The sequence below is a fragment of the Oncorhynchus masou genome, chromosome 5, assembly GCF_036934945.1.
Source record: "Oncorhynchus masou masou isolate Uvic2021 chromosome 5, UVic_Omas_1.1, whole genome shotgun sequence".
NCBI classification, from domain to species: Eukaryota; Metazoa; Chordata; class Actinopteri; order Salmoniformes; family Salmonidae; genus Oncorhynchus; species Oncorhynchus masou.
In genome coordinates, this window is record NC_088216.1 from 79830950 (window position 1) to 79857888 (window position 26939).

Sequence of the window (26939 nt, forward strand, 5' to 3'; positions counted from 1 at the left end):
TGAGATAACTAATTCAGTCAATATAGTAAATGGAACAAAAAACGAAATGTTAGCTAAGTGTCTCACAACTGAAGATAAGATGGCTAGTAACATAACTAATGAGTAATACACAACACCTAATCATGTATGCAGCATACATGTACCAAAACTCTAACATATTCAAATAAAAATATGTTTCTACATAGATAGAATCAAGGAGAGCAGAAGAAAACCTCCAAGATAATTCATCAATGTGATTTAGTCTGTGAAGAAAAAAAACAAAGAGAGAAAATTAAGAAGATTATTAAGGAAATAATCACAAAAAAGGATCCAAATCAACACAGACATCACTTCTATAATAGAAAGAAGTATTTTCAGAGGCTTACCTTTAACAACAAGTTTAGTGGAGCATTCTGCCTTGCCGAAGGAGTTAACTGCCACGACTTTGTATTCTCCGGAGTCCTTGGGCCTGACCCTAAGGATGTACATGGAGCACACGCCGTACGAGTTGGTGATGTAGTAGTTGCTGTCACCATTGATGCAGACGTTGTTCAGGTGCCACGTGACGCTGGGTGTGGGGCATCCCCTGATGGCGCAGGTCATGTACATCTGGAATCCTTTTGGTGGCGAGTGCACCTTCAGAGGGACCAGGACAGATGGTGGTTTCTCAAAGCTGACTTCCACTGGCGTGTTTATGTTTATAGGAACTAGATAGAAAGAAATAACAAAGGAAATTTAAAGAGCGAAGCATAATTGTGGATTTGGAAAACATTATATAGGAGCTTAAGTGACCTGATGCAGTTCCATTTCACCTCAGTCATGTCAAGAGATGAATGTCAAATTATGTTTATGGATTCCAGTAATGGCCACTTGTTTCCAACAATGCTAATCCATTCTCTGATTAAACTTGGTTAAAAGAGACTTTAACCGAAACCTAAACTGACTGCTGAACTCACTTCTGTTGCTGTTGATGCCCCAGGTGGGTGACATGGAGGGGTCTGACATGCCCATGTCGTTCTTGGCATAGATTTTGAAGTGGTACTCCCTTCCAGGCATGATGTTATTGGCTGTGTATGAATTGTCAAAGATGCGGTCTGCCACAGTGTGCCACATGCGTGTGCTAGAGTCGTGCTCGGCCACCATGTAATACAGCCTGTTGTCCAGCTCCTGGTCTGGAGAGGCCTCCCAAGACACAATAACTTTGCCATGGACAATTTGCTCCAGCTCCACTCCACCGGGAGGCTTTGGCTCATCTAGCACCACAAAAGAGAAGAAAATATCAGTTACATAGGCTAACAGAGGTTTTATAGTATATGACTCTCTAGACTGAATCATATCTGAAAATGTGCTCCTGTAATTCATTTTTATTTTTCAATCTCAGATTAGATATAATAAATGCAACATTACTTAGAATTTGTCCCTGTGAGAAGACCACAAGAGTATAAGACCACAACAGTAGAAGACCTCAACAGTAGAAGACCTCAACAGTAGAAGACCACAACAGTAGAAGACCACAACAGTAGAAGACCACAACAGTACAAGACTTCAACAGTATACGACCACAACAGTAGAAGATTTCAGAGTTCATATAAAGTTTTGCAGGAAAATCTAAACAGGTCACACGAGGATATCTTATTCTGCCTGTAAAAAAAAATAACAAAAAGGGAATTTGGAATTACCTGTGACTAGGACCTCAATGTCAAAGCTGGCCTCTCCAACTTTATTCTTAGCCACAATGGTGTAGTTTCCTGAATCCGAGCGTTTTGTTGAGGGGATCACAAGCTGGGAACAGCCCTCTGTGTTGATGATCTGTATAAAACTGGATACAGGCTCATTGTCCTTCATCCAAGTGATCTCTGGTGGAGGCTCAGCCTAAAGACAATTTCAAAAGCATTAGATTAGCGAAAACAACTGTTGGTTGGATTTGCTATATCTTTTGCTGTTGTACAGTCGTGGCCAAAAGTTTTGAGAATGACACAAATATTAATTTTCACAAAGTCTGCTGCCTCACTGTTTTTAGATATTTTTGTCAGATGTTACTACGGAATACTGAAGTATAATTATAAGCATTTCATAAGTGTCAAAGGCTTTTATTGACAATTACATGAAGTTGATGCAAATATTCAATATTTGCAGTGTTGACCCTTCTTTTTCAAGACCTCAGCAATCCGCCCTGGCGTGCTGCCAATTAACTTCTGGGCCACATGATGGCAGCCCATTCTTGCATAATCAATGCTTGAAGTTTGTCAGAATTTGTGGGTTTTTGTTTGTCCACTCACCTCTTGAGGATTGGCCACAAGTTCTCAATGGGATTAAGGTCTGGAGAACCTTGCCTGTGAAGCCCTTTTTGTGCAAAGCAATGATGACGGCACGTGTTTTCTTGCAGGTAACCATGGATGACCGAGGAAGAGCAATGATTCCAAGCACCACCCTCCTTTTGAAGCTTCCGGTCTGTTATTCGAACTCAATCAGCATGACATAGTGATCTCCAGCCTTGTCCTTGTCAACACTCACACCTGTGTTAACGAGAGAATCACTGACATGATGTCAGCTGGTCCTTTTGTGGAGTATATGCAAATTGCCATCATACAAACTGAGGCAGCAGACTTTGTGAAAATTAATATTTATGTAATTCTCAAAACCTTTGGCCACGACGGTACACACCTTTTATTTGTATTTGTATTTTTTTTTGTTTATTTTATCCCACTTTTTCTCCACAATTTTCGATCTTGTCTCATCGCTGCAACTCCCCAACGGGCTCGGGAGAGGCGAAGGTGGAGTCATGCATCCTCTGAAACATGACCCGCCTAACCACGCTCCTTAACACCTGCCAGCTCAGCCCGGAGGCCAGCCGCACCATTGTGTCAGAGGAAACACCATTCAACTGACGACCATCGTCAGCCTGCAGCTACCCGGCCTGTCACAAGGAGTCGCTAGGGCGCAATGAGCCAAGTAAAGCACCCCCGTCAAACCCTCCCCTAACCCGTACGACACTGGGCCAATTGTGCCCTGTCCTATTGGACTTCCGGGCACGGCCGGTTGTGGCACAGCCCGGGATGATCCCGGGTCTGTAGTAAAGCCTCTAGCACTTCGATGCAGTGCCTTAGACCACTGCACCACTCGGGAGGCCCGTCCATAACTTTCCTATTCATATAATATCCTACTATCTTTACACACCATTATATGTATATGTATGTAATTGGTATCAAGGAACCTAACGTGTGCCAGGAAAACATTCTCCACACCATTACACCACTGCCACCATTGGTCCAGGCAGGATGTGGCCATGGACTCATGCTGCTACTCCAAATGCTGAATCTGCCAGCAGCAGACCATTATAAGGCAATGTTTTTCCACTCCTCCTTATACCTACTTCTAGGTATTACTACACAAGCGATAACATCTACAAATCTGTGTACACGACCAATAAACTTAGATTTGATTTTGTTCATTACCTCATAGAGAACTTTGATTCTCACAGAGTTTCCCGCCCTGATCACCATGAAGTCCTCTGGATCTTTGAATGTAGGCCTCACTAAAAAACAAACAAACACAATCCTTTGAGACAAGCAACGTCTTAGGAAGTGTTCCACACTGGCCATACATTGGTTCTGACAGTGGATTTTCTTCCTCCAGACTGAGGCTAACAACATGTTAAGTTCAGTGCTGGTTAACATCTCTTACTTCTACAGACTGCATACAGATGGATCATTGAGGAGACTTACTGTTGGGATTCTTTGCAGTCACCATCACAGAGGGGAGACTGAACTCTCCCGCCCCAGAAACGTTGATGGCCGATACCCTGAACTCATACTCCGCCCCCTCAACAACATCCTTCACTGCGTACTCCAGCACTATGGTTGTAGACAAGAAAACATTAAAAGGTAACATCTGTATCTTTATTTCATCCAGCTTCCAGAACAAAGTATTGTGAATGACATCAATTTAATTTACATTCTTAATTTAAGGTTATGGTTAAGTGTGGTTAAGATTAGGGTTAGGTTTAAAATCCGATTTTATGACTTTATGACTATGCCAGCTCGTGATTACCCCACAAACCATGCCAACCTGATGGGCATGATGTGTTAAATTTTCACCATCAAAAAAAATACCAACAATTTATAATCTGTAATCCAGACCTTCAATAGGCTCAGTTACTGGGTTCAAAGCAATCCACTGAGCTGTGTCCTTTTTGCGTTTCTCCAGTTGATAGCCATCAATCTTAATTCCTCCGTCATCTTCCGGGGGCTCCCATTTCAGGTTGATGCAGGTCTTTGACGCGCTGACCACTTTTGGTGCTCCAGGTCGGCCAGCAAATACTAATAAATGGAAGTGAGATAACAATGAAAACAATGAACAAGTACGGTAGAGATGGAGTCCCATTGAGGAATGAGGCTCACCATTGGCTCACCCAAGTAACACACTTTTTTACACTCTCAGGTACTCATAGAGTGAATGGACCAATGTTTCGGCATGTGGACCAATGTTTCGGCATGTGGACCAATGTTTCGGCATGAGGGTGTTTCTCTTCAGATTCTACTCACTCAATATGCCAGCCATGGTTTCCTCAGTCTGCAGTGCATCACTGGTCCCCTCTGGGTTCACTGCGTAGATCTTGTAGATGTACAGTTTCCCATGAACCACATTCCTGTCCCTGTAGGTGGTTTTGTCAGCTGCGACATCCCCCATCTTCTTCCATATGGTCTGTCCCAGCTGCTGGCGCTCAATGATGTAGTTAGTCACCGGGGAGCCACCGTCGTCCTTAGGAGCGCCCCATTGCAGCTCAATCACAGTGGAGGTGGTCTCCAAGATTTCCACCGGGCCTTCTGGTGGGCCGGGCTTGTCTGTTGGGGACACGTTGTGGTACAGTATGACCTTAACCGTGTTGCAGAAGCATTTCTAGATGTAACATTTTCACCACACACATAGCCTAGAGATAAAATCAACAACAATTTGGATTTTTCACCAAGGACAATCAGTCGAGATGTGCACTCTATAGTGCCGAATGGGTTTTTGAGTTGAATCTTGATCTCCCCAGCGTCGGAACGCAGACACTCCCGGAACAGCAGCCGGCTGTGGTTGACCTCCTTCACCAACTTCACCCCACCACCATCCTTCAACTCTTTGTCATCCTTAAACCATTTCACCTCCAAGTTGTCCTGTGGTGTATAAGGCATCTTCCAGGATGCATTCTGGCCCACTTTTACTGTCACAGGCTTAGAAAACCTATGGAGGTCATCAGCATCAACGCTAGGTAATTCTAGGATGCAAAAGAAAGAAACACACGACTGGTTAATGCAGTTCACCAAACTAAAATGTACGTTAGAGGTCAAAGTGTAGCCGACATACCTCCCACAGTGACTTTTGCCTCTGATTTAAATCCACCCGCTTCAATGTGATAGACTCCAGTGTCATCTTCACTACTTTTATGAATGGTCAGAGTGTGTTTCGTTCCGTTTTTCACTATGGCTATTCCACCTGTGGTGGATACCTGAAAAAGCAAAGACAAAATAAGGTAAAATTCTTTGTGATAAAAAAAAAGAGCTCAATTGAAATTTTTGGTCTACTTATGGAATTTTTTCCAGGTCAGGTCAGTGTCAGGACCAACTTGGCGACCTATTCAAAGGAATTGAATTGCGTGAACAATGTAGTAGTTATTTCTGCTATAAAGTCATTACCTTCTCTCCATCCTTGAACCAGGCCCCATCAACTTCATGGCTCATCTCACAAACCAGTTCACCTTTCTTGCCACGGAGAGCAAAGACATCCGAGAGTCCACTCTTAATGCTGTATCCTACACAGCACAATAAACAAAACAATTAGCATTTATGCATTGGTTTGAATTCACAGCTATTACTAGTGGAGTAATGGAGTAATCTACTGAGAAGAAAATACTTAAGCAAAGATACCGTTCTGTTGTTAGCTGTTTTCTATTGAATCAATAGTGTCAGAGGCGGTGTGGTATATGGCCATGTACCACGGCTAAGGGCTGTTCTTATGCACGATGCGACGCGTAGTGCCCTGACACAGCCCTTAGCCGTGGAATATTGGCCAAAATATCACAATCCCCCGAGGTGCGTTATTGCTGTTATAGACTGGTTACCAACGTAATTAGAGCAGTACAAATGTATGTTTTGTCATACCCATGGTATATGCTCTAATATACCATTCCTGTCAGCCAATTAGCATTCAGGGCTCAAACCACCCAGTTTATAATGTTCTTTTACTCATGTGAATGCTTTTACTCATCCAGTCTACTGTATGTGTGTTAAGAACACAATGAGCAGCATATTAATGCATGTACAGTATATAGACTTACCTTACAAAAATAAGAAAAGATCCTTTGAAATTGATGATTGAATCACAATTTCTACAGACTACTAGTCTGGACTACAGTCATATATTAAGGCTCTGGACAAACATTTCCCAATTACCTGTTTCCACTTGCTTAATGGAAACATAGTTACATATCATTATCATGGTTAATGATCATTATCATAGACATAGTTAAATATCATTATCATAGACATAGTTAAATATCATTATCATGGTTAAAAATAATTTAATAGACATAGTTAAATATCATTATCATGGTTAAATATCATTATCATGGTTGAATATCATTATCATGGTTAAATATCATTATCATGGTTAAATGTCATTATCATAGACATAGTTAAATATCATTATCATGGTTAAATATCATTATCATGGTTAAATATCATTATCATAGACATAGTTAAATATCATTATCATGGGTAAATATCATGCTACTGTGATCTGGATTAGGATGGGTTTAGTAATCAACAATTTCTCATTAGGGCCACACTGTGGGGTCCGAGAAATGTCTAAGTCACAATGTCATTGCACATCCCACCACACATCTAAATAGGGCACACCTAGCCTATCAACTAGTCATCAAGGACCTGTTTATGCTGGGATGGGACTAAAGCCTACACACACTGCGCCAGGACAGGGAGGGGTGAACAGTAGAAAAGGTGACTGCAATTAAAGTCAAAGTTGTTTGAGGATTAAAGTGTGCTTTAGCATAAAGGTTATTGTGGTATACTCTTCTTTGTTGTATATAAAAACACCACTGCAAGAATTTCAGTTCAATTTCAGTGGGCCTCCATTATTTGACTGTCCTATTAATGATTACAACCAGACAACTCTCATTTTCTACTTTAACATGCAGTTATACTATAGAGTGCATTCGTAAAGTATTCAGACCCGGACCTTTTCTACACATTATGTTAATGTTACAGAAATATTCTGAAACGGATTTAAAAAATCCTGATCAATCTACACACCATACCCCATAACGACAAAGTGAAAACTGTTTTTCAGAAATGCCTTCAAATGTATTAAAAATAAAAAAACAGAAATACCCTATTTACCTAACAATTCAGACCTTTTGCTATGAGACACAAAATTGAGCTTAGGTCCACCCTGTTTCCATTGATCATCCGTGAGATGTCTCTACAACTTGATTGGAGTCCACCTGTGGTAAATTCAATTGATTGGACATGATTTGGAAAGGCACACATCTGTCTATATAAGGTCCCACTGTTGACAGTGTATGTCAGAGCAAAAACCAAGCCATGAGGTCGAAGGAATTGTCCTTAAAGCTCCGAGACAGGATTGTGTCTAGCCACAGATCTGAGGAATTGTACCAACACATTTCTGCAGCATTGAAGGTCCCCAGGAACACAGTGGCCTCCATCATTCTTAAATGGAAGAAGTTTGAAACCACTGGACTAGAGAGACTGGAGCTGGCCACCATGCCAAACTGAGCAATCGGGGGAGAAGGTCCTTGGTCAGGGAGGTGACCAAGAATCCGATGGTCACTCTGACAGCACTCCAGATTTCCTCTGTGGAGATATGAGAACCTTCCAGAAGGACAACAGCAATCCACCTTTATGGTAGAGTGGGCAGATGGAAGCCAATCCTCAGTAAAAGGCACATGAATGTCCTTGAGTGTTCCAGCCAAAGCCCGGACTTTAACAACGGATTTTCCAATGGAAAATCTCTTCAGAGGCCTGAAAATAGCTGTGCAGTGATGCTCCACATCCAACCTGACAGAGCATGAGAGGATCTGCAGTGAAGATTGGGAGAAACTTCCCAAATACAGTTGTGCCAAGCTTGTAGAGTCATACCTAAGAAGACTCAAGGCTGTAATAACTGCCAAAGGTGCTTCAACAAAGTACTGAGTATAAGGTTTGAATACTTATGTAAATGTGATATTTCAGTTTTTTTTATATACATTTGCCAAAATGTCTAAAAAACTGTTTTTGCTTCGTCATTATGGGATATTGTGTGTAGATTGATGAGGGGGAAAAAAACTATTTAATCCACTTTAGAATTACGCTGTAAGGTAACATGTGGATAAAGTCAAGGGGTCGGAGTTCTTTCCAAATGCACTGTATGTAGACACTCAGGTTGAGCAGATATCAGATATCAGATATGGGGTTAAAACAACTCAAATGTAGGATTATGTTATTTTACATTTTGACCAACTGGTGGAGTTAATGCTAAAAATGGAGTTAATGCTATTAATTTCTAGATGTTGGTAAAATTACATTGTTAAGTAATGAAGCAGTACATCACAAAAATTGATAGGTAAATTGAGCACTAATACAACTCTTATCTCAGTAAGGTTATTGGGTCAATGCAATTATCAGTATCTCTTACCACTGTTACCACTACCTCCATCAGCTTCTCCAGATCCATCGAAATCCCCTACTGGTGGTTATAACTAGTTAATAGGGGTTCCATTTATAACTGATATGTTTAAATCCTTTGATTTACTCAGCAAAACATTTGTGTCTAACACTTAGCTAACATGAAAACAATACAGCATTCTTCCCCATATGCAAATAGGATTACAATTGTTTCGTATATATTATTGTTGCATACTTACCTTCATCAGGAGTTCAGTAAATTCAGTAATATTAACTAAGTACGATTAACTAAGAAAACCCACTAGAATACCACTTAGATTTTACAAACTGTTATACCGTAGATGAGTGTACTACAATTGACCAATGATGTGTCAATTGCACTGAAGATGAATAAAGTATCAGAAAATACAATATTTTGTGTTTACAACTTTAATTTTTTTCACGAGGGCGACAGCAGGGCCTACTGTCAAAAGCATGACACTAAAAGTTGAAGTGTAAAATATACATAGATTAGGGATGGGCAACGGGTGGCCTGGGGGGAGCATAGCTCCTTTTTGAAGGCCCACGGACCAATAAGTATAAATACCCCCCAAAATAGACATTTTTTTAGAGGGGGGGGGGGGGGGGGGGGTGTAACTCAGTCGAGGCCTCAATCTACCGTTGAGTTAGAATAATAGAATACTCAAGTTGCATTTTTGAAATGTGGTTGTGTGTCAGTAGCCACTCAATTAGCCCATGTCAGCTAAATTAGTTTTGACTGGTAAATAGAAAGCACATTTTAGAAAGCAGTGTCTGTGTTCATTCTGCAATGGACTGTGAGTGTTTCACATTGCATTACAATCCCTGAGTATGCTTGTGATGATTAGGAGTCACAATAATGGCATAAAGGATGAGAACCAAGCAGCAGAAACTAGTAGTAAACACAAACAACGAAACTATAAAGTCAAGCAACCACACTGAATGAATTACACTATGAATCAAGGTGTAATACAACAAACCAAATACATTGACGTGACCTCAACAATGGGACATTGTTGGCTGATCATGAAGGTTAACCCAAAATCAAGTGCAGTGTTTCTCAACCTCTCAACCCAGTAAGCTGTGGTCCTTCCTCCTTAAAATACCACTTTGTTCAAACTAGCACTTTAGAGCTGATGGAATCATTCACAGTGAAACATCATAGAAACCGGTCAGCAACATGGCAGTCCATGGACCGGAGGTTGGAGGTTGAGAGACACTGGTCTAGTCTACAAACCGCTATAAGGTATCAATTGTTTTGAAGTGCTGTGAAGTTAGAGACCATGTATCTTTAGAGTGGACAAACAAGATCCTCAATCATGAGTAAAACACACAGACTGTCAAAGCCATTATGTCTCAAATGGCTTCCATATTTGACATGGTATCCATGCAGAGGTAAACACATCCCTCATAATATCTTACCCTCATTATCCACGGATTTATGGTCAGACCCTTTTACTGCTGGTCCCTGTTTTGTAGCTCCTACAGTTTTAACCAACATCACAACAAGTCAATGACTGTCAGAAATGCATTTGAAATTGTATATTCCATGCCAAATATGCTATACGATACTTCAGGGTAAATATCAATGAACTACAACATGACCTTGGATAATAACAAATACTGAAAAGACAATTAAAGATTGAGTTGTAGAGACAAGTTACATATTGCACATTTAAAACTTCAACGTATGAGCCAAGTATAATAATAATATTAATAATAATCTCTATGACAGTTATGCTTCAGTCATGGTGAGCAAACTTTTACGTTGAAGTTCACTTTGAAAAAAAAACTGTCATGCTCAACTTTGGGTGCTGTGGCCCAGCAGTAATCCAACTTTAACAAATCAAGATGGCCAACACTAAAAAAAAACTATTGCTATTGATTTAGATGTTATCATAACAGCCGTCTGAAGGACATCACAAAGCTTCTCCAGCTAACTTTATTCAGTCAGCTGGAATGTTTATTCTTGTCATCTGTTATACTAGCGATCAGTGTCCTTAGCTGTTCGGGAAGCCTCTTAGACCTTAGCTTCAGCTTTTGCTCCAGTGCATGGATTCTAATTGTTTCATTTATATCATTGTTGCACACACTTACCTTCAACAGGAAAAAATAATAACATTAACTAACTAGAATCTGCAAAGATAACCAAGTAGAATAACATTTAAATTTGACAAACTGTTATACATGAGAACATTCAAATTGACCAATGACGTGTCATCTATTGCACTTAAGATGTTGTGTATAAAGTGTCAGAAATAAGGTATTTTGTGTAAACAACATTAAATGTTTTCATGAGGGCGACCGCGGGGCCTACTGACGAAAGCATGACACTAAAGGTATACATGTAAAATACACAGATCAGGGATGGGCAACTGTTGGCCAGCGGGGGTGCATGGCCCCCTTTTTGTATTTCCACGGACAAATAATAATAAATACAAAAATATATATTTTTTAGGGGAACTCAGTCAGGGTCTCAACTTACTGTTGAGATTCAGAATAATAGAACACACAAGTAGAATTTTGAAATTTGGTTGTGCATCAGCAGTCACTCAATTTGTCCATGTCAGCATTTTTTTTTTTAGATTGATAAATTAGTTTAGCGGCCAGCTATCTAAAATTGTAGCAAGCACGGTCAAATTACCAAACAGGGTGGGGCACATTGATAATCAGTTATCATATAAATAAATGCAAACTTTTGACTCCTCCTTATGGCAACATGTTCAGAATTGCAGAAAATTAACTTCAAAACTGATTTTTTTTCTCTTCGCTGTCACGAGTGGCAGCTAAAATGTTTTGCTCGCAACCTGTGTGGGGGAAGAGAGGTGGGTTGGGGGTGGGTATGCAAACCCACGAGCCACTGCGGCCCTTAACGATGAGTTCCATGTTTTGTATCCCCACACGCAACAAAGTTGCCCTTCCCTGACATAGATGATTAAATATGATACAAAACACGTAATAGAAAGCACAATTTAGAAAGCACAATGTCTGTGTTCAATCTGCAATCTAATGTGACTGGTACACATTGCATTACAATCCCTGGATATGCTTGTGATGATTAGGAGTCACAATAACGGCATAAAGTATGAGAACCAAGCAGCAGAAACGGACTAGTGAACACATAGAACAAAACTATAAAGTCAAGCAACCACACTGAATGAATTACACTATGAATCAAGGTGTAATACAACAAACCAAATACATTGACGTGACCTCAACAATGGGACATTGTTGGCTGATCATGAAGGTAAACCCAATATCAAGTGCAGTGTTTCTCAACCTCTCAACCCAGTAAGCTGTGGTCCTTCCTCCTTAAAATACCACTTTGTTCAAACTAGCACTTTAGAGCTGATGGAATCATTCACAGTGAAACATCATAGGAACCGGTCAGCAACATGGCAGTCCATGGACCGGAGGTTGGAGGTTGAGAGACACTGGTTTAGTCTACAAACCGCTATAAGGTATCAATTGTTTTGATGTGCTGTGAAGTTAGAGACCATGTATCTATGGAGTCGACAAACAAGATCCTCAATCATGAGTAAAACACACAGACTGTCAAAACCATTATGTCTCAAATGGCTTCCATATTTGACATGGTATCCATGCAGAGGTAAACACATCCCTCATAATATCTTACCCTCATTATCCACGGATTTATGGTCAGACCCTTTTACTGCTGGTCCCTGTTTTGTAGCTCCTACAGTTTTAACCACCATCACAACAAGTCAATGACTGTCAGAATGCATTTTAAATGATATTTTCCTTGCTAAATATGCTATATATACTTCAGGGTAAATAGCAATGAACTACCACATGACCTGCAAGGAGAAAATAGTCATGATCAGGATAGAGTTCAGACAGAATCGACTACTCTAGCGTGCATGCTCATGTATTGTACATGGATAATAGCAAATACTGAAAAGAGAATTTAAGATTTTGTTGTAGAGACAACTTACCTATTGCACATTTAAAGCATCAACCTATGAGCCAAGTATCACAATAATATTCATCATAATAATAATCTCTAAGACAGTTATGCTTCAGTCATGGTGAGAAAACTTTTACGTTGAAATTCACTTTGAATAAAAAATCTAATACACTCAACTTTGGGTGCTGTGGCCCAGCAGTAATCCAACTTTAACAAATCAAGATGGCCAACACTAAAAAAAAACTATTGCTATTGATTTAGATGTTATCATAACAGCCGTCTGAAGGACATCACATAGCTTCTCCAGCTAACTTTATTCAGTCAGCTGGAATGTTTATTCTTGTCATCTGTTATACTAGCGATCAGTGTCCTTAGCTGTTCGGGAAGCCTCTTACACCTTAGCTTCAGCTTTTGCTCCAGTGCATGGATTCTAATTGTTTCATTTATATCATTGTTGCACATACTTACCTTCAACAGGAAATATTTATAATATTAACTAACTAAAGTCAACAATGATTACCCACTAGAATAACATTTAGATTCGACAAAATGTTATTAATGTGTCCATTAAAATTGACCAATGACGTGTCGTCAATTGCACTTAAGATGTGTTAAATAAAGTGTCGGAAAATAAAGTATTTTGTGTAAACAACATTAAATGTTTTCATGAGGGTGACAGCAGGGCCTACTTGACAAAAGCATGACACTAAAAGTATAAGCGTAAAATACACAGATCAGGGATGGGCAACTGTCGGGCCGCGGGGGCGCATGGCCCCCTTTTTGTATTTCCACAGACCAATAATAATAAATACAAAAATATATATTAACATTTTTGGGGGAACTCAGTCGGGGTCTCAATTTACTATTGAGAGTCAGAATAATAGAACACACAAGTTGAATTTCGAAAAATTTGGTTGTGCATCAGCAGTCACTCAATTTGCCCATCTCAGCTAAACAATTTTAGATTGATAAATTAGTTTAGCGGCCAACTATCTGAACTTGCAGCATGCACGGTCGAATTACCGAATTACCAAATTAATTATCGTCAGTTGTCATATTAAAAAATACAAACATTTGACTTCTCTCTATTTGGCAACATGTTCAGAATTACAGGAAATTAACTTTAGAACTGATTTCTTTCTCTTCGCTGTCACGAGGGGCCGCTAAAACATTTCGCTCACAAGGTGTGTGGGTGGGTATGCAGACCCACAAGCCACTGCGGCCCCTCGTGATGAGTTCAGTTTTTTTGTAGCCCCCACACACATCAAAGTTGCCCTTCCCTGACATAGATGATTCAATATGATACAAAACACATAATAAAAAGCACATTTTAGAAAGCACAACGTCTGTGTTCATTCTGCAATCTAATGTGACTCTTACACATTGCATTACAATCCCTGGATATGCTTGTGATGATTAGGAGTCACAATAACGGCATAAAGTATGAGAACCAAGCAGCAGAAACGGACTAGTGAACACATAGAACAAAACTATAAAGTCAAGCAACCACACTGAATGAATTACACTATGAATCAAGGTGTAATACAACAAACCAAATACATTGACGTGACCTCAACAATGGGACATTGTTGGCTGATCATGAAGGTTAACCCAAAATCAAGTGCAGTGTTTCTCAACCTCTCAACCCAGTAAGCTGTGGTCCTTCCTCCTTAAAATACCACTTTGTTCAAACTAGCACTTTAGAGCTGATGGAATCATTCACAGTGAAACATCATAGGAACCGGTCAGCAACATGGCAGTCCATGGACCGGAGGTTGGAGGTTGAGAGACACTGGTCTAGTCTACAAACCGCTATAAGGTATCAATTGTTTTGAAGTGCTGTGAAGTTAGAGACCATGTATCTTTAGAGTGGACAAACAAGATCCTCAATCATGAGTAAAACACACAGACTGTCAAAGCCATTATGTCTCAAATGGCTTCCATATTTGACATGGTATCCATGCAGAGGTAAACACATCCCTCATAATATCTTACCCTCATTATCCACGGATTTATGGTCAGACCCTTTTACTGCTGGTCCCTGTTTTGTAGCTCCTACAGTTTTAACCAACATCACAACAAGTCAGTGACTGTCAGAAACACATTTTAAATTATATATTCCAATCCATTTATGCTGTAGATACTTCAGGTTAAATAGCAATGAACTACAATATGACCTGGAATGAGATAATAGTAATGATCAGGATAGAGTTCAGACAGGACCACGTACTCTAGTGTGCATGTCCATGTATTATACATGGATAATAGCAAATACTGAAAAGAGAATTTTAAGATTTTGTTCTACAATATGACCTGGAATAAGATTCAGATGGATCTCTGTCATACTTGCAATCAGTGTCCTTACCTGTTTGGGAATCGTCTACCCCCTTAACTTTAGCTTTAGCTTCAGCTGAAGTATCAGGTGCTGTAGTGGCATTATCCGCTCTCTCGTTCTTGATTGCTTTCACCTTCTCCATCAGCACCTCTCTGTCTGCCATGTTTTTAACTGCCTGCTCTTGGGCAATCGCCGTCAGGTCAACTCCAGCTCCTCCTGCCCTTGTCGTTTTACGTTGTTTCTTTTTGCCGAGTTCACCCTTGTCGGCTGGACCAAAGACATGACCGGAGAGATTGAGTGGGTCAAACATGGAGGCAACATGAAGTGGAATGACAGTGAAATGGTACTGGTGCAGTACATCATCTTACCTTCAACAACAAGAAAGGCATTGCAAGATTTGATTCCTGCCACAGCGGCATAGATGCCTTTATCCACCATAGCAACATCTTTAATGATTAGTCTGTGGATGAGCTTGTCTTCTGAAACCTCAATATCATATTTATCCCCTGCCTCCAATGGTAAGTTCTTGCCAACCCACATGATCTTGCCGAAGGGCTGTGACAGGACACACTCAAACACAGCATCCTCTCTCTCCATGGCCTTACACTCCTGAATCTTGACCAGGAAGTCCACCATGGGAACTGAAAAAGACACGTCATTGATAAGCGAGCAATCTGGCACCCAGTTTATTAATAACTAAACATGCATGGCAGACATTCTTCCTTCCTATGTATTTTTATAGATTTCAATAATATTTTAGATACACTTAAACCCATTCTCATTTAGACAATGTCTGTACACAATTATTCAATTATTGAACATACGATGCTTGCAAAATAATCATCCATTGTTATTGCTCTACACAACTCTCGGAAAATTGACGTAAGGTGTGTGGATGGATACACTCTTAGAAAAAAGGTGCTATTTAGACAGTAGCAGCCCGTCATTCAGGGCACCTGTTTTGAGCTACACGTTTTTCGCTATTGTGCTTTTTTTGTGGGGGGGGGACGTTATAGTCACCGTTATAGTGCAATTATAATATTGTTTAGTGTTGCGTTGTGCAGTGTATTTGCTGGCATGTATCCCAAATTTAGTTTTTTGGTTTGCCCCAAGCTTTACACGCTAAAATCGCCACTGTATCTAGAAACTTATAGGGTCATTTGGCTGTCGTAATAGGACTACCCTTTGAAGAACCCTTTTTGGTTCCAGGTAGAACCCTTTTGGGTTTGATATAGAACCCTTTCTACAGAGGTTTCTACAAAAAAAGAGTTATCCTATGGGTACAGCCAAATAACCCTTTTATCTAAGTGTGTATTGCTGAACTTACTCTTAAAATCGGTGGAGAATACATTTACGTCCTCAACATCCACCTGGTAGAGCCCAGCGTCATCAGGAAACAGATCCCTTATGCTGAACTGATACTTTCGTCCCACTATCTTTAGGCTGTGTTTGATTGTATCTCCCAACTCCTTGCTGTATGGAATCATCACTCCATCCTGCGGGGAGAATTGGGAAAACACAGTGGAATGAACAACTGTCATCAGCAACAGAACTGTGCTGTCTTTGCCAAGTCTTTTACTGTGGATTTTACTGCAACTTTAAGTCAGTTCACATGAACTACAGAACGGCTGAAGTTGCATACGACGTCATTGGTAGCTTTCATTCACCAACAGAAAATGAACTATGGTAGCAATTTACATTGTGATAGATTCACACAAGTTACGTAGATAGATTGACTAAAAATGAAATGAAGATCCTTCTTCTGTATGTACAACCTTCTTCCACTGTCGATGAGACTAACCTTGTAGAGGAATATCCTGCTGCTTTGTTCAATGAGATCCATGTCTAGTGTAAAGGTTGCACAGCCATCGGGTCCAACTTGAATAGGTTTCAGGTTAGCTAAGTTTTCAATGAACTGAATAAAAGTAAACATGAAAAAAACAATGAATTATACTGAGAAACGACATTGTATGGATGAAATGTGGATACAAATGAAAAAATGACCACTACTTTAGTATCGAGATTTACTCAACCCCCTGAACTCTATGATCTCAGGAATATAAGCTTGTGATATTGATAGGTTTACTGTGAATAACAATGGCATTATAACAGGCAAACCTGTGCTTGCTCTTCCTCTCTTTCCTTCTTCATCTCATTCAGTGTCTTCAGCATAAAGCGGAAGTCAGTGACTCCAAACTCCAACATGAGGCTCTCATAGTCTTTCTTGTCAGCACTTATCAAGAGTTCCCAAAACTTTGGATCTATTTCTCCATCTTCTTTCTTTTCCATTTTGGGTCGAATTTTACTATTATGATAACAACAAAAAATATCGTCAATGCTTATGTTTACAGTTAATAAAAGTTGAAATAAAGCTAACACAGTTGTTACTGTTAAACCATGGCAATACCTTTTTCTCTTCAGTACAGATTTAAAATCTGCAACAGCCGCCTCTGGTTGCACCTGTGAGTCGGCTTGTGCTTTCTTGAACCCAACTAAAAGATAGAAAGATTATATTTTGAGCTAGTCTATTGTAAAGACTTGAACAAGTACATACATTGGTATAATTATGTCCGGACTTTGTTTAATCAATACATTTATTCTTATTTGATTTTTGGTTAGAAATAATGTGAAAAAAGTGCTAACCTCAAATTAACACTACCCCTCTTTCCACAGAAAACATTTTCATCTGGCCTCTTACCTTCAATAACATTGAGGACCACTGTGACCACTGCTCTTCCAAACTCATTAGCTGCAAAGCATTTGTAGGTGTCTGCTTGTTCTGGTTTTACATTGGCCATCTGTTGAAAAAACACAGTTCTTGGTATGAAGTCCATTAAAGAGCTCCAGCCTGCATCCAATCATTATTTGAACAAAATGAGTGATTGATTTCATATTTCAAATATGTTTTTACAATGTATTTTCACATTATTGTGCATCCATATAATGTGGTTATTGTTCTTACTTGCCTCAAATAAGTGCTCACGTGTAGCTGTGTCATATTTTGTCACATATTTTGATGTGTCTGACACATCTCCATTATTTCTGCCCCATGTCACAGTTGGTTCTGGATCTCCAATAACCAGGGCTTTGAAGAAGGCAAATTTACCTGATGAACAAGAAAGTTAAGTGCAAATAGGAAGCAATTAATACAGAGGCAACGTAGTTTATTCAGGTTCATTCATTTGAATTATTCAAGACGTCTTGAGAGGGGCACAAATAGAGCTGCAACTTGAAATGTTGGTTATTAACTGTATACATGTACTCTACATATTTTAGCAAAAATACTTGGTGGAAAAACAATCATCATACTTGGACGATACTATAATAACTCGACCTAAGTAGGCTACAAACGCAAACACACACATACTCTCTTATACCTGGCAGAGCTCTGTAGTAACAACATGTTGACTCTTATCAGAGGGACATAGTCGTCTTCAAAATTACTGCCCAAAAACCATTAACATCAAAACAGGCAAAGCGTCAATACAGTACTAAGATTGAATCCTACTACACCGGCTCTGATGCTCGTCAATTGTGTCAGGGGTAGCAAACTATTACGGACTACAAAGGGAAACCCAGCCGCAAGCTGCTCAGTGACACAAGACTACCAGACAGGCTAAATGCCTTTAATGCTCTCTTCGAGGCAAGCAACACTGAAGCATGCATGAGAGCATCAGCTGTTCCGGACAACTGTGTGATCACGCTCTCCATAGACGATTTGAGCAAGATTTTTAAACAGGTCAACATTCACAAAGCCACAGGGAAAGATGGATTACCAGGACGTATCTTCTTTTCAACCTCTCCATGACTGAGTCTGTAATACCTACATGTTTCAAGCAGATCACCATAGTCCCTATGCCCAAGAAAGTGAAGGTAACCTGACGAAATTATTACCGCCCTGTGGCACTCACATTGTTAGCCATGAAGTGCTTTGAAATGCTGGTCATGGCTCACCAATACCATCATCCCGGAAACCCTAGACCCACTCCAATTCGCATACCGCCCAAACAGATCCACAGATGACGCAATCTCATTTGCACTCCACACTGCCCTTTCCCACCTGGGGCACAACCCGTCCTGGACAGATACCCACTTTAGCACGACAAGTGCGAGGAGCTGGCACAGAACACACCGGGCTGAGAATGCGCACTGGAGACACAGTGCGTATCATCGCAAAACATGATGCCTGACCGGTCACACGCGCCCCGCGGTGAGTACGGGGAGTTGGCTCTGGTTCACTCCCCTCAACTTTTGCAGCCCACTCCTCGCTCAATCTGTCCCAATATTCCTCCTCGGTCTCTGACTCAAGGACAAAAGTAACACCTCTGTGAGAATACCTTTCATTGACTACAGCTCAGCGTTCAACACCATAGTGCCCACAAAACTCATCACTAACTTGATCCTGGACTTCCTGACGGTCTGCCTCCAGGTGGTAAGGGTAGGCAACAACACATCTGAAAGGCTGATTGTCAACACTGGGGCCCCTCATAGGTGCGTGCTTCGTCATCTCCTGTACTCCCTGTTCACCAATGACTGCACAGCCAAACACGACTCCAACACCATCATTAAGATTACTGACGACACAACAGTGGTAAGCCTGATCACCGACAATGACGAGACAACATCAACGGGGTTGTAGTGGAGCGGTTCGAGAGTTTCAAGTTCCTTAGTGTCGACATCACCAACAAACTATTAAGGGCCAAACACAGCAAGACAGTTGTGAAGAGGGCACGACAACACCTTTTCCCCCTCAGGAGACTGAAAATATTTGGCATGGATCAAAAAGTACTACAGCTGCACATTCGAGAGTATCACCACCTTGTATGCCACTGCTCGTCATCCTGTCAAAATCGTCATAATGAGTGGACCAAGATGCAGCAGTTCCATCCTCTTTATTATGAAGTGAAACTCAAAGAAAACAATAAATGCAAAATTAAACGTGAGTTGCTATAGTTCTCACAGGCAACTATACAAAGTCAAGATCCCACAAAACACAAAGGGGGAATGGCTGCCTAAATATGACTTGCAGGAGGCTCTGGACTGAGAACCCCCACCGGAGGCTCTGGACCGCCGACCGTCGCCGGAAGCTCTGGACTGGAGACTGTTGCCGGAGGCTCTGGACCGGGAGCCGTCGTCGTCGGAGGCTCTGGACCTGGAACTGTCGCCGGAAGCTCTGGAACGGGAACTGTCGCCGAAAGCTCTGGAACGGGAACTGTCGCCGAAAGCTCTGGACCGGGAACTGTCGCCGGAAGCCGGCACTGGTGGTACCTCAGGATGAGCACGAGGAGCAGGCACAGGACGTACTGGACTGAGGAGGCGCACTAGAAGCCTGATGTGTGGGGCCGGTACAGGTGGCACCGGCCTGGTGACACGCACTTCAGGGCAAGTGCGAGGAGCAAGCACAGGACGTACTGGACTGATGAGGCGCACTGGAGGCCTGATGTGTGAGACCAGTACAGGTGGCACCGGGCTTGTGACATGCACCTCAGGGCGAGTGCGGGGAGGCACAGGACGTACAGGACTGTGGAGGCGCACTGGAGGTCTGGAGTGTAGAGCTATTACAACGCGTCCTGGACAAATTACCACTTTTGCACGGCAAGTTTGGGAAGCTGGCACAGAACGCACCGGGCTGAAAATGCGCACTGGAGACACAGTGCGTATCATCGCAAAAACATGATGCCTGACCGGTCACACGCGCCCCGCGGTGAGTACGGGGAGTTGGCTCTGGTTCACTCCCCTCAACTTTCGCCGCCCACTCCTCGCTCAATCTGTCCCAATATTCCTCCTCGGTCTCCGACTCACCCCTCAGTGTCACCGACCACTCCGTGTCCCTCCCCCCCAAAAAAATGTTTCGGGCTGTCTTTTGGGTTTGCATTGTGGCCGCGAACCTTGGCTTCGTCGTCATCCTTCCCTCGCTGCCACCGCTTGCTTCCATGGCAGGCTTCTGTCTCCTGCCATAATCTCATCCCACGTCCAGGATGTCCTCCACTCCTGGCTTTCCTCCAGGGCACACTGCTTGGTCTGTTTTTGGTGGGATCTTCAGTCACGATCGTCATAATGAGTGGACCAAGTTGCAGCGTGGTATGGTTCCATCCTCTTTATTATGAAGTGAAACTTAAAGAAAACAATAAATGCACAAAATGAAACGTGAAGCCGCTATAGTTCTCACAGGCAACTATACAAAGTAAAGATCTCACAAAACACAAAGGGGAAATGGCTGCCTAAATATGATCCCCAATCAGAGACAACGATAAACAGCTGCCTCTGATTGGGAATCATACCAGGCCAACAGAAATATAATTACCTAGATTACCCACACTAGTCACACCCCGCCCTAACCAACATAGAAAATAAAAAGCTCTCTATGGTCAGGGCATGACACATCCGACTGTACGGCTCTACAGAGGGTAGTGCGTATGGCCCTGTACATCATAGACAGCATGGCAAGTGGTACGGGAGCACCCAGTCTAGGACCAAAAGGCTCTTCAACAGCTTCTACCCCCAAACCACAAGACTGCTGAACAATTAATCAAATGGCCACACAGACTATTTACACTGCTGCTACTCCCTGTTTATTATTTATGCATCGTCACATTACCCTTACCTACATGTAAAAATGACCTCGACTAACCTGTTCCCCCACACATTGACTCGATACTGGTACCCTCTGAATATAACCTCATTATTGTTATTTTATTGTGTACATTTTTTTATGTTTTATATGGAAATATTTTCTTAACCTCATTTATTGGACTGCGTTGTTGGTTAATTAAGGGCTTGTAACTAAGCAGTTCACTATAAGGTCTACCTGTTGTATTTGGCACATGTGACAAATGCAATTTTACAATTTGAAAGTGACAAGACAATGGCCCATAATTCCCTCATTACACATTATAATTTGAATCTACATTATTGTTAACAAAATAACTAGAAACAAATAACGATTGGTGCGCAACCTTTGCCTAAAAAGCTACGAACTTCACGGGCACACGCTCTACCATTTATCGTCGTGGGGTTAGAGTAGGGATTGATTCAATATTATTCCTGCACTGCAGGTGGTGATAGAGAAAGATGGCTGATGTGGAGTTTGAACCACATGGTGGTGGAAATAAGGATGAACGGACTTTCATGCTTACCCTCCTGAATGGTCAACGCGATGGGCTTGCGGGTGAAGTCGGGGTGGCTTTTCCCATCTGGTATTTCCTCCACATACTGCGTGATCATAACTCCAGGGACTTTTGATCTCTTCTTGATCCCAACTGGTAACAGGAAATTATTGATTTCTTAGCAACTTAACAGAAATCGACATTTATATTGATTAGTTTATTTATGCAATCTCTATTTAACCAGGTGAGTTAATTGAGAAGTAATTCTCATTTGACATGACCATTATCATCATTACAATCATATGCTCATTTCACATGATCAATCATTAATCCCACTGCCTTTACATCCTTTGTGTGGTTTTATTAATGTATAGCCAAATAATATTCAACCGAAACAACCATGCTTTATAAAACAATATGAACATTCTAACATACAGTACCAGTCAAAAGTTTGGACAAACCTACTCAGTCAAGGGTTTTCTTCACTTTTACTACTTTATACATTGTAGAATAACAGTGAAGACATCAAAACTATGAAATAACACATCATGTAGTAAACACATTTTTTTTAAACAAATCTAAATATATTTTATACTTGAGATTCTTCAAAGTAGCCATCCTTGATGACAGCTTTGCACACTATTGGCATTCTCTCAACCAGCTTCATGAGGTAGTCACCTGGAATGCATATCAATTAACAGGTGTGCCTTGTTAAAAGGTAATTTGGGGAATTTCTTTCCTTCTTAATGTGTTTCAGCCAATATGTTTTGTTGTGACATGGTAGGGGTGGTATACAGAAGATAACCCTATTTGGAAAAAGACCAAGTCCATATTATGGCAGAACAGCTCAAATAAGCAAAGATAAACATTAGAATTAACTGCAACACAGAGTGCAGCCCATATAACTGCTTCACAGACTTCAAGTAACAGACACATCTCATCATCAGCTGTTCAGAGGAGACTATGTGAATCAGGCCTTCATGGTTGAATTGCTGCAAATAAACCACCACTAAAGGACACCAATAATAAGAAGATACTTGCTTGGTCCAAGAAAAATGAGCAATGGACGTTAGACCGGTGGAAATCTGTCCAACCACTGTGTCTTTGTGAGACGCAGAGTGGGTGAACGGATGATCTCCGCATGTGTGGTTCCCACCATGAAGCACGGAGGAGGAAGTGTGATGGGGTGGGGATGCTTTGATGGTGACACCGTCTGTGATTTATTTTGAATTCAAGGCACACTTAACCAGCACGGCTACCACAGCATTCTGCAGCGATACGCCATCCCATCTGGTTTGCGCTTAGTGAGACTATCATTTGATTTTCAACAGAACAATGACCCAACACACCTACAGGCTGTGTAAGGGCTATTTGAACAAGAAGGAGAGTGATTGAGTGCTGCATCAGATGACTTGGCCTCCACAATTACCTAACCTCAATGCTATTGAGATGGTTTGGAATGAGTTGGACCGCAGAGCAAAGGGAAAGCAGACAACAAGTGCTCAGCATATGTGGGAACTCCTTCAAGACTGCTGGTTGAGAGAATGCAAAGCTGTAATCAAGGAAAAGGGTGGCTACTTTGAAGAATCTCAAATATATTTTGATTTGTTTAACACTTTTTTGCTTACTACATGATTTCATTTGTGTTATTTCAAAGTTTTGATGTCTTCAATATTAGTTTATAAAGTAGAAAATAGTAAAAATAAAGAAAAACCCTTGAATGAGTAGGTGAGTCCAAACTTTTGACTGGTACTGTACATATTAAAATATTCCACATTATCAGTAATTGAATCATGTTTTGATGATCTTAGAACACATCCACGTACGTAAAACCATACGTCATCAAACCGCACATTTATTATATACCTATTAGAATGTTTAATGTTATAATGTATTGAATAATTTTTGGATCATTTCTTTTCCTCGAGCATCCATGCTTGTACATACATTTGTGACAACAGATATGCGATAAAACATATCCACGTACGTAAAACCGTACGCCATCGAACAGAACAAACCCGTTGCATATTAGGTGAATTCTTCATGCCTCATAAGTAACAGTGAGGGTAACAAGCCTTTAAAGTTCCCCTTGCCTACCTCCTTCTTTTTCGAAAACGTCTGAGACAGGACCTGCTCATATAAAGTTGGGAAAGCACATACAGGACACATGTGAGCAGGGTACTGTTAAAAATGCCAAATGGACTGGACTGAGGCTTAAGACTTGAGTATTAGAAAAGACAGATATTGTGACACACTTTACAATATACACAAAAAACAGGAAAAGCAAAACAAACGTTCGAAGACTGCAATCAACTGCATTACATGTTTCAGTAATTCGTTAGATGTTGAACACAGATGACTTCCCAACATACATATGCTGATCATCATGGGAATCTTGTGATGTTTGTTGATTTGAAGATGTATCTCCCATGTATTGGACCATGTTCCATACATGTTTTCTACTACTGAGAATGTATCATAGACCAGGCGGTGTTATGTCCTCTATGTGAGAATTTATCATAGACCAGGCGGTGTTATGTCCTCTACATTATCTCCCTTGACTGAAGCGTTTCATAGTCTTTCTCCATAATGTCTGTAATACTGTGTCAGGTAATTGTTGCTTTTTGTTCGTGCATTGATGCATTCTGCAATGCAACTGTCATATCTGCAATCTTTCATTTCATTCTCTTTAAAACTGGCTTGTGCTTTTATTGATCTCGGTCCAAATAACCACGACCATGCTTAACACAGTATGTATATTCTAACATATTAGATGTTAGAATATACCTTGTTAACATTTTTAAATCATATTTAACTGTTAATTTCTTCTCCTCGAGGATCCATGCTTACACATTGTGTAAGTGACAGCTTAGATCAGATCAGATATGCAGTAGAACATATCCCTGTACGTAAAACTGTACATTGTCGTACATAACAAACCCATTGCATTTTCGTCCTCCATGCCTCGACAGTGAGAGGGAACAGAAGCATTATTTCCCCCGCCTACCTTCGTCAAACTCATCTGAGACTGGACATGCTATTGTGAAGCACATAGATACATAGAGCACATAGATCCAGATATCAGTAGTGTGTTGTTAAAATAGAAAATGGACTGGACTGACACTCAGTATTAGGAAATTAAGACATTCGAACTGCATTGTATCTTTGCAATACACATAACAACAAAATAGGGGAAAAAAGGAAATACAACACTAAAAAGACTGCGTCCAAATGGAATACAGTTAATGACAATGAACAATAGAGGATGCTTCATGAAGGTCCGTTAAAGAGCACATTAACATAGGCTACATTATAAATGCACATTCTAGGCATTGGATGCCATCTTTCTTGCTTGATATTGATATTGATTTGCGTCCGTCACTATAATTAATTTGGAGATTCCTCTCTGCAGTTCAGGGCCCATTCTATACATTCAGGACGATGTTATGTCTTCTCTGATATCAGATTTGAGTGAAGGGTTTCTAGTCTTCCCGAAAGGGCTTCTGCTCTATATTTCCGTTTTTAGGGTGTCCGATAATCGTGTTGTTCCCTTGCATTGATATGTTCCCCTGATTATGTCGTCCTACAGTTGACAACCAATTGTAGTCTTGTACTATAATATAATTCACTGTTGTCGCGTAGAGGCTTAATGGCCAACAGGAGCAATGTGATGTGATTTAGGCTTTTCAGGCTGAAGTTTTTCTTCAATGGATGAAAGTTACTGCTCTGCATGGTGCATTGCGCTGTGTTCAGTAGTCTCGTTGTCATTTCGTTGTCTTCAATCTTCCTTTGATGCTGTCATTCTGTTGTGGGTAGTCTACTTCATCCCCTTTGGAATCAGATTAACTTTCTACTGCAGAAAGGGAACTGAAAGAATTGACTGGTAGTAGTACACAAATGTAGTAAGATGAGGAGGATGATGGTGATTATATGATGATGTTATGATTAAGCTAATGTCTACAAGTAAAGCAACAGAGACTATATACTCTTGATTGAAGATGTTGTTGACAGTGTTTTCTGGCATCCATTAATATGGTATTCCTGACCCTCACCTGCAGAGAAAATGGGGGATAACATTATCTACATACCTTGGCCAGTGGCCGTCGGGTCCGTGACCTTTGATTTCTTTTTCCACATCTTGGAAGTTTTGGTTGCTGGGTAGACTCAGCAGAATGTCTTCAGCTTTAATAGATAGAGAAACAGATTATTCTATTATTGGATTGAGCATTGGAAGCAGTGGTGTCACAAGACCTAAGAGAGTTAATGAGTACAGTACATATGATCCCTCTCTCTTGATTTTCATGTTATTTCTGTCCCATGATCCTGTGGGAGACCATTAAGAATAGTATTTTGTTTTATTCTCTCTACATTTTTCTTTTATTTTGCCTCCTCTGATTGAGCATTGGTTTACAGGTCGTGATGAGGACATGAAACATGACCATCTGGGACAGTTTGTCAGACTGCGGTATATCTTTACTGCTTGCTAAAAGTCTTCCTTTTCTGCTGATCAACCAAGGCATTGCTTCCCAACCCTGGTCTTCCCAACCCTCAACAGTACACAGTTTCATTAAAGCCCTGGACCACCACACCTCATTCAACTCATTGAGGGCTTGATGATTAGTTGACAAGTTGAATCAGGTGTGCTTGTCCAGGTTTACAATAGAAATATGTACTGTTGGGGGTACTGGAGGACCAGCATTGGGAAACACTGAACCAAGGTATTAATTGAGTGTAGTGACTCAAAATTGAAGGGTAATGTATAATGCGTGTGTACCCAGTGTAGGACTTTTAAAGACGTACTGCATGAGAACCATTTCCAAATGGACCATCTACAATGTGTAATGCTTGTGTACCCAGTGTAATACCTCTAAAGACAGACTGTACTGTTACTG

General features: G+C 40.8%; 1 protein-coding gene across 1 annotated transcript; it reads right to left on the minus strand.

Annotated features, from left to right (window-relative positions):
- Positions 1-237: 237 nt before the first annotated feature.
- On the minus strand, positions 238-26184 carry LOC135529977 (immunoglobulin-like and fibronectin type III domain-containing protein 1). The gene is made up of 22 exons (XM_064958375.1): positions 26136-26184; positions 22078-22200; positions 17908-18047; positions 17640-17739; positions 17349-17433; positions 17060-17246; positions 16743-16856; positions 16269-16437; positions 15310-15582; positions 14972-15208; positions 14602-14661; positions 5658-5773; positions 5329-5470; positions 4946-5239; positions 4524-4823; positions 4119-4298; positions 3705-3833; positions 3435-3514; positions 1659-1851; positions 936-1232; positions 366-686; positions 238-242 (listed from the first exon to the last, which is right to left on the minus strand). Exons 1-22 carry the CDS (start codon positions 26182-26184, stop codon positions 238-240), a joined length of 3594 nt encoding a protein of 1197 aa, XP_064814447.1.
- Positions 26185-26939: the final 755 nt, after the last annotated feature.

Excerpts from the sequence above, each read along its gene's own strand:
- LOC135529977 (XM_064958375.1), bottom strand. The coding sequence starts at position 26,184 with ATGTGGAAAAAGAAATCAAAGGTCACGGACCCGACGGCCACTGGCCAA. Across the intron at positions 17,740-17,907 it reads CACGTGAGCACTTATTTGAG|ATGGCCAATGTAAAACCAGA; the intron begins GCAAGTAAGAAC and ends TTTTTTCAACAG. Across the intron at positions 14,662-14,971 it reads GGTAGACGATTCCCAAACAG|GAGCTACAAAACAGGGACCA; the intron begins GTAAGGACACTG and ends TTAAAACTGTAG.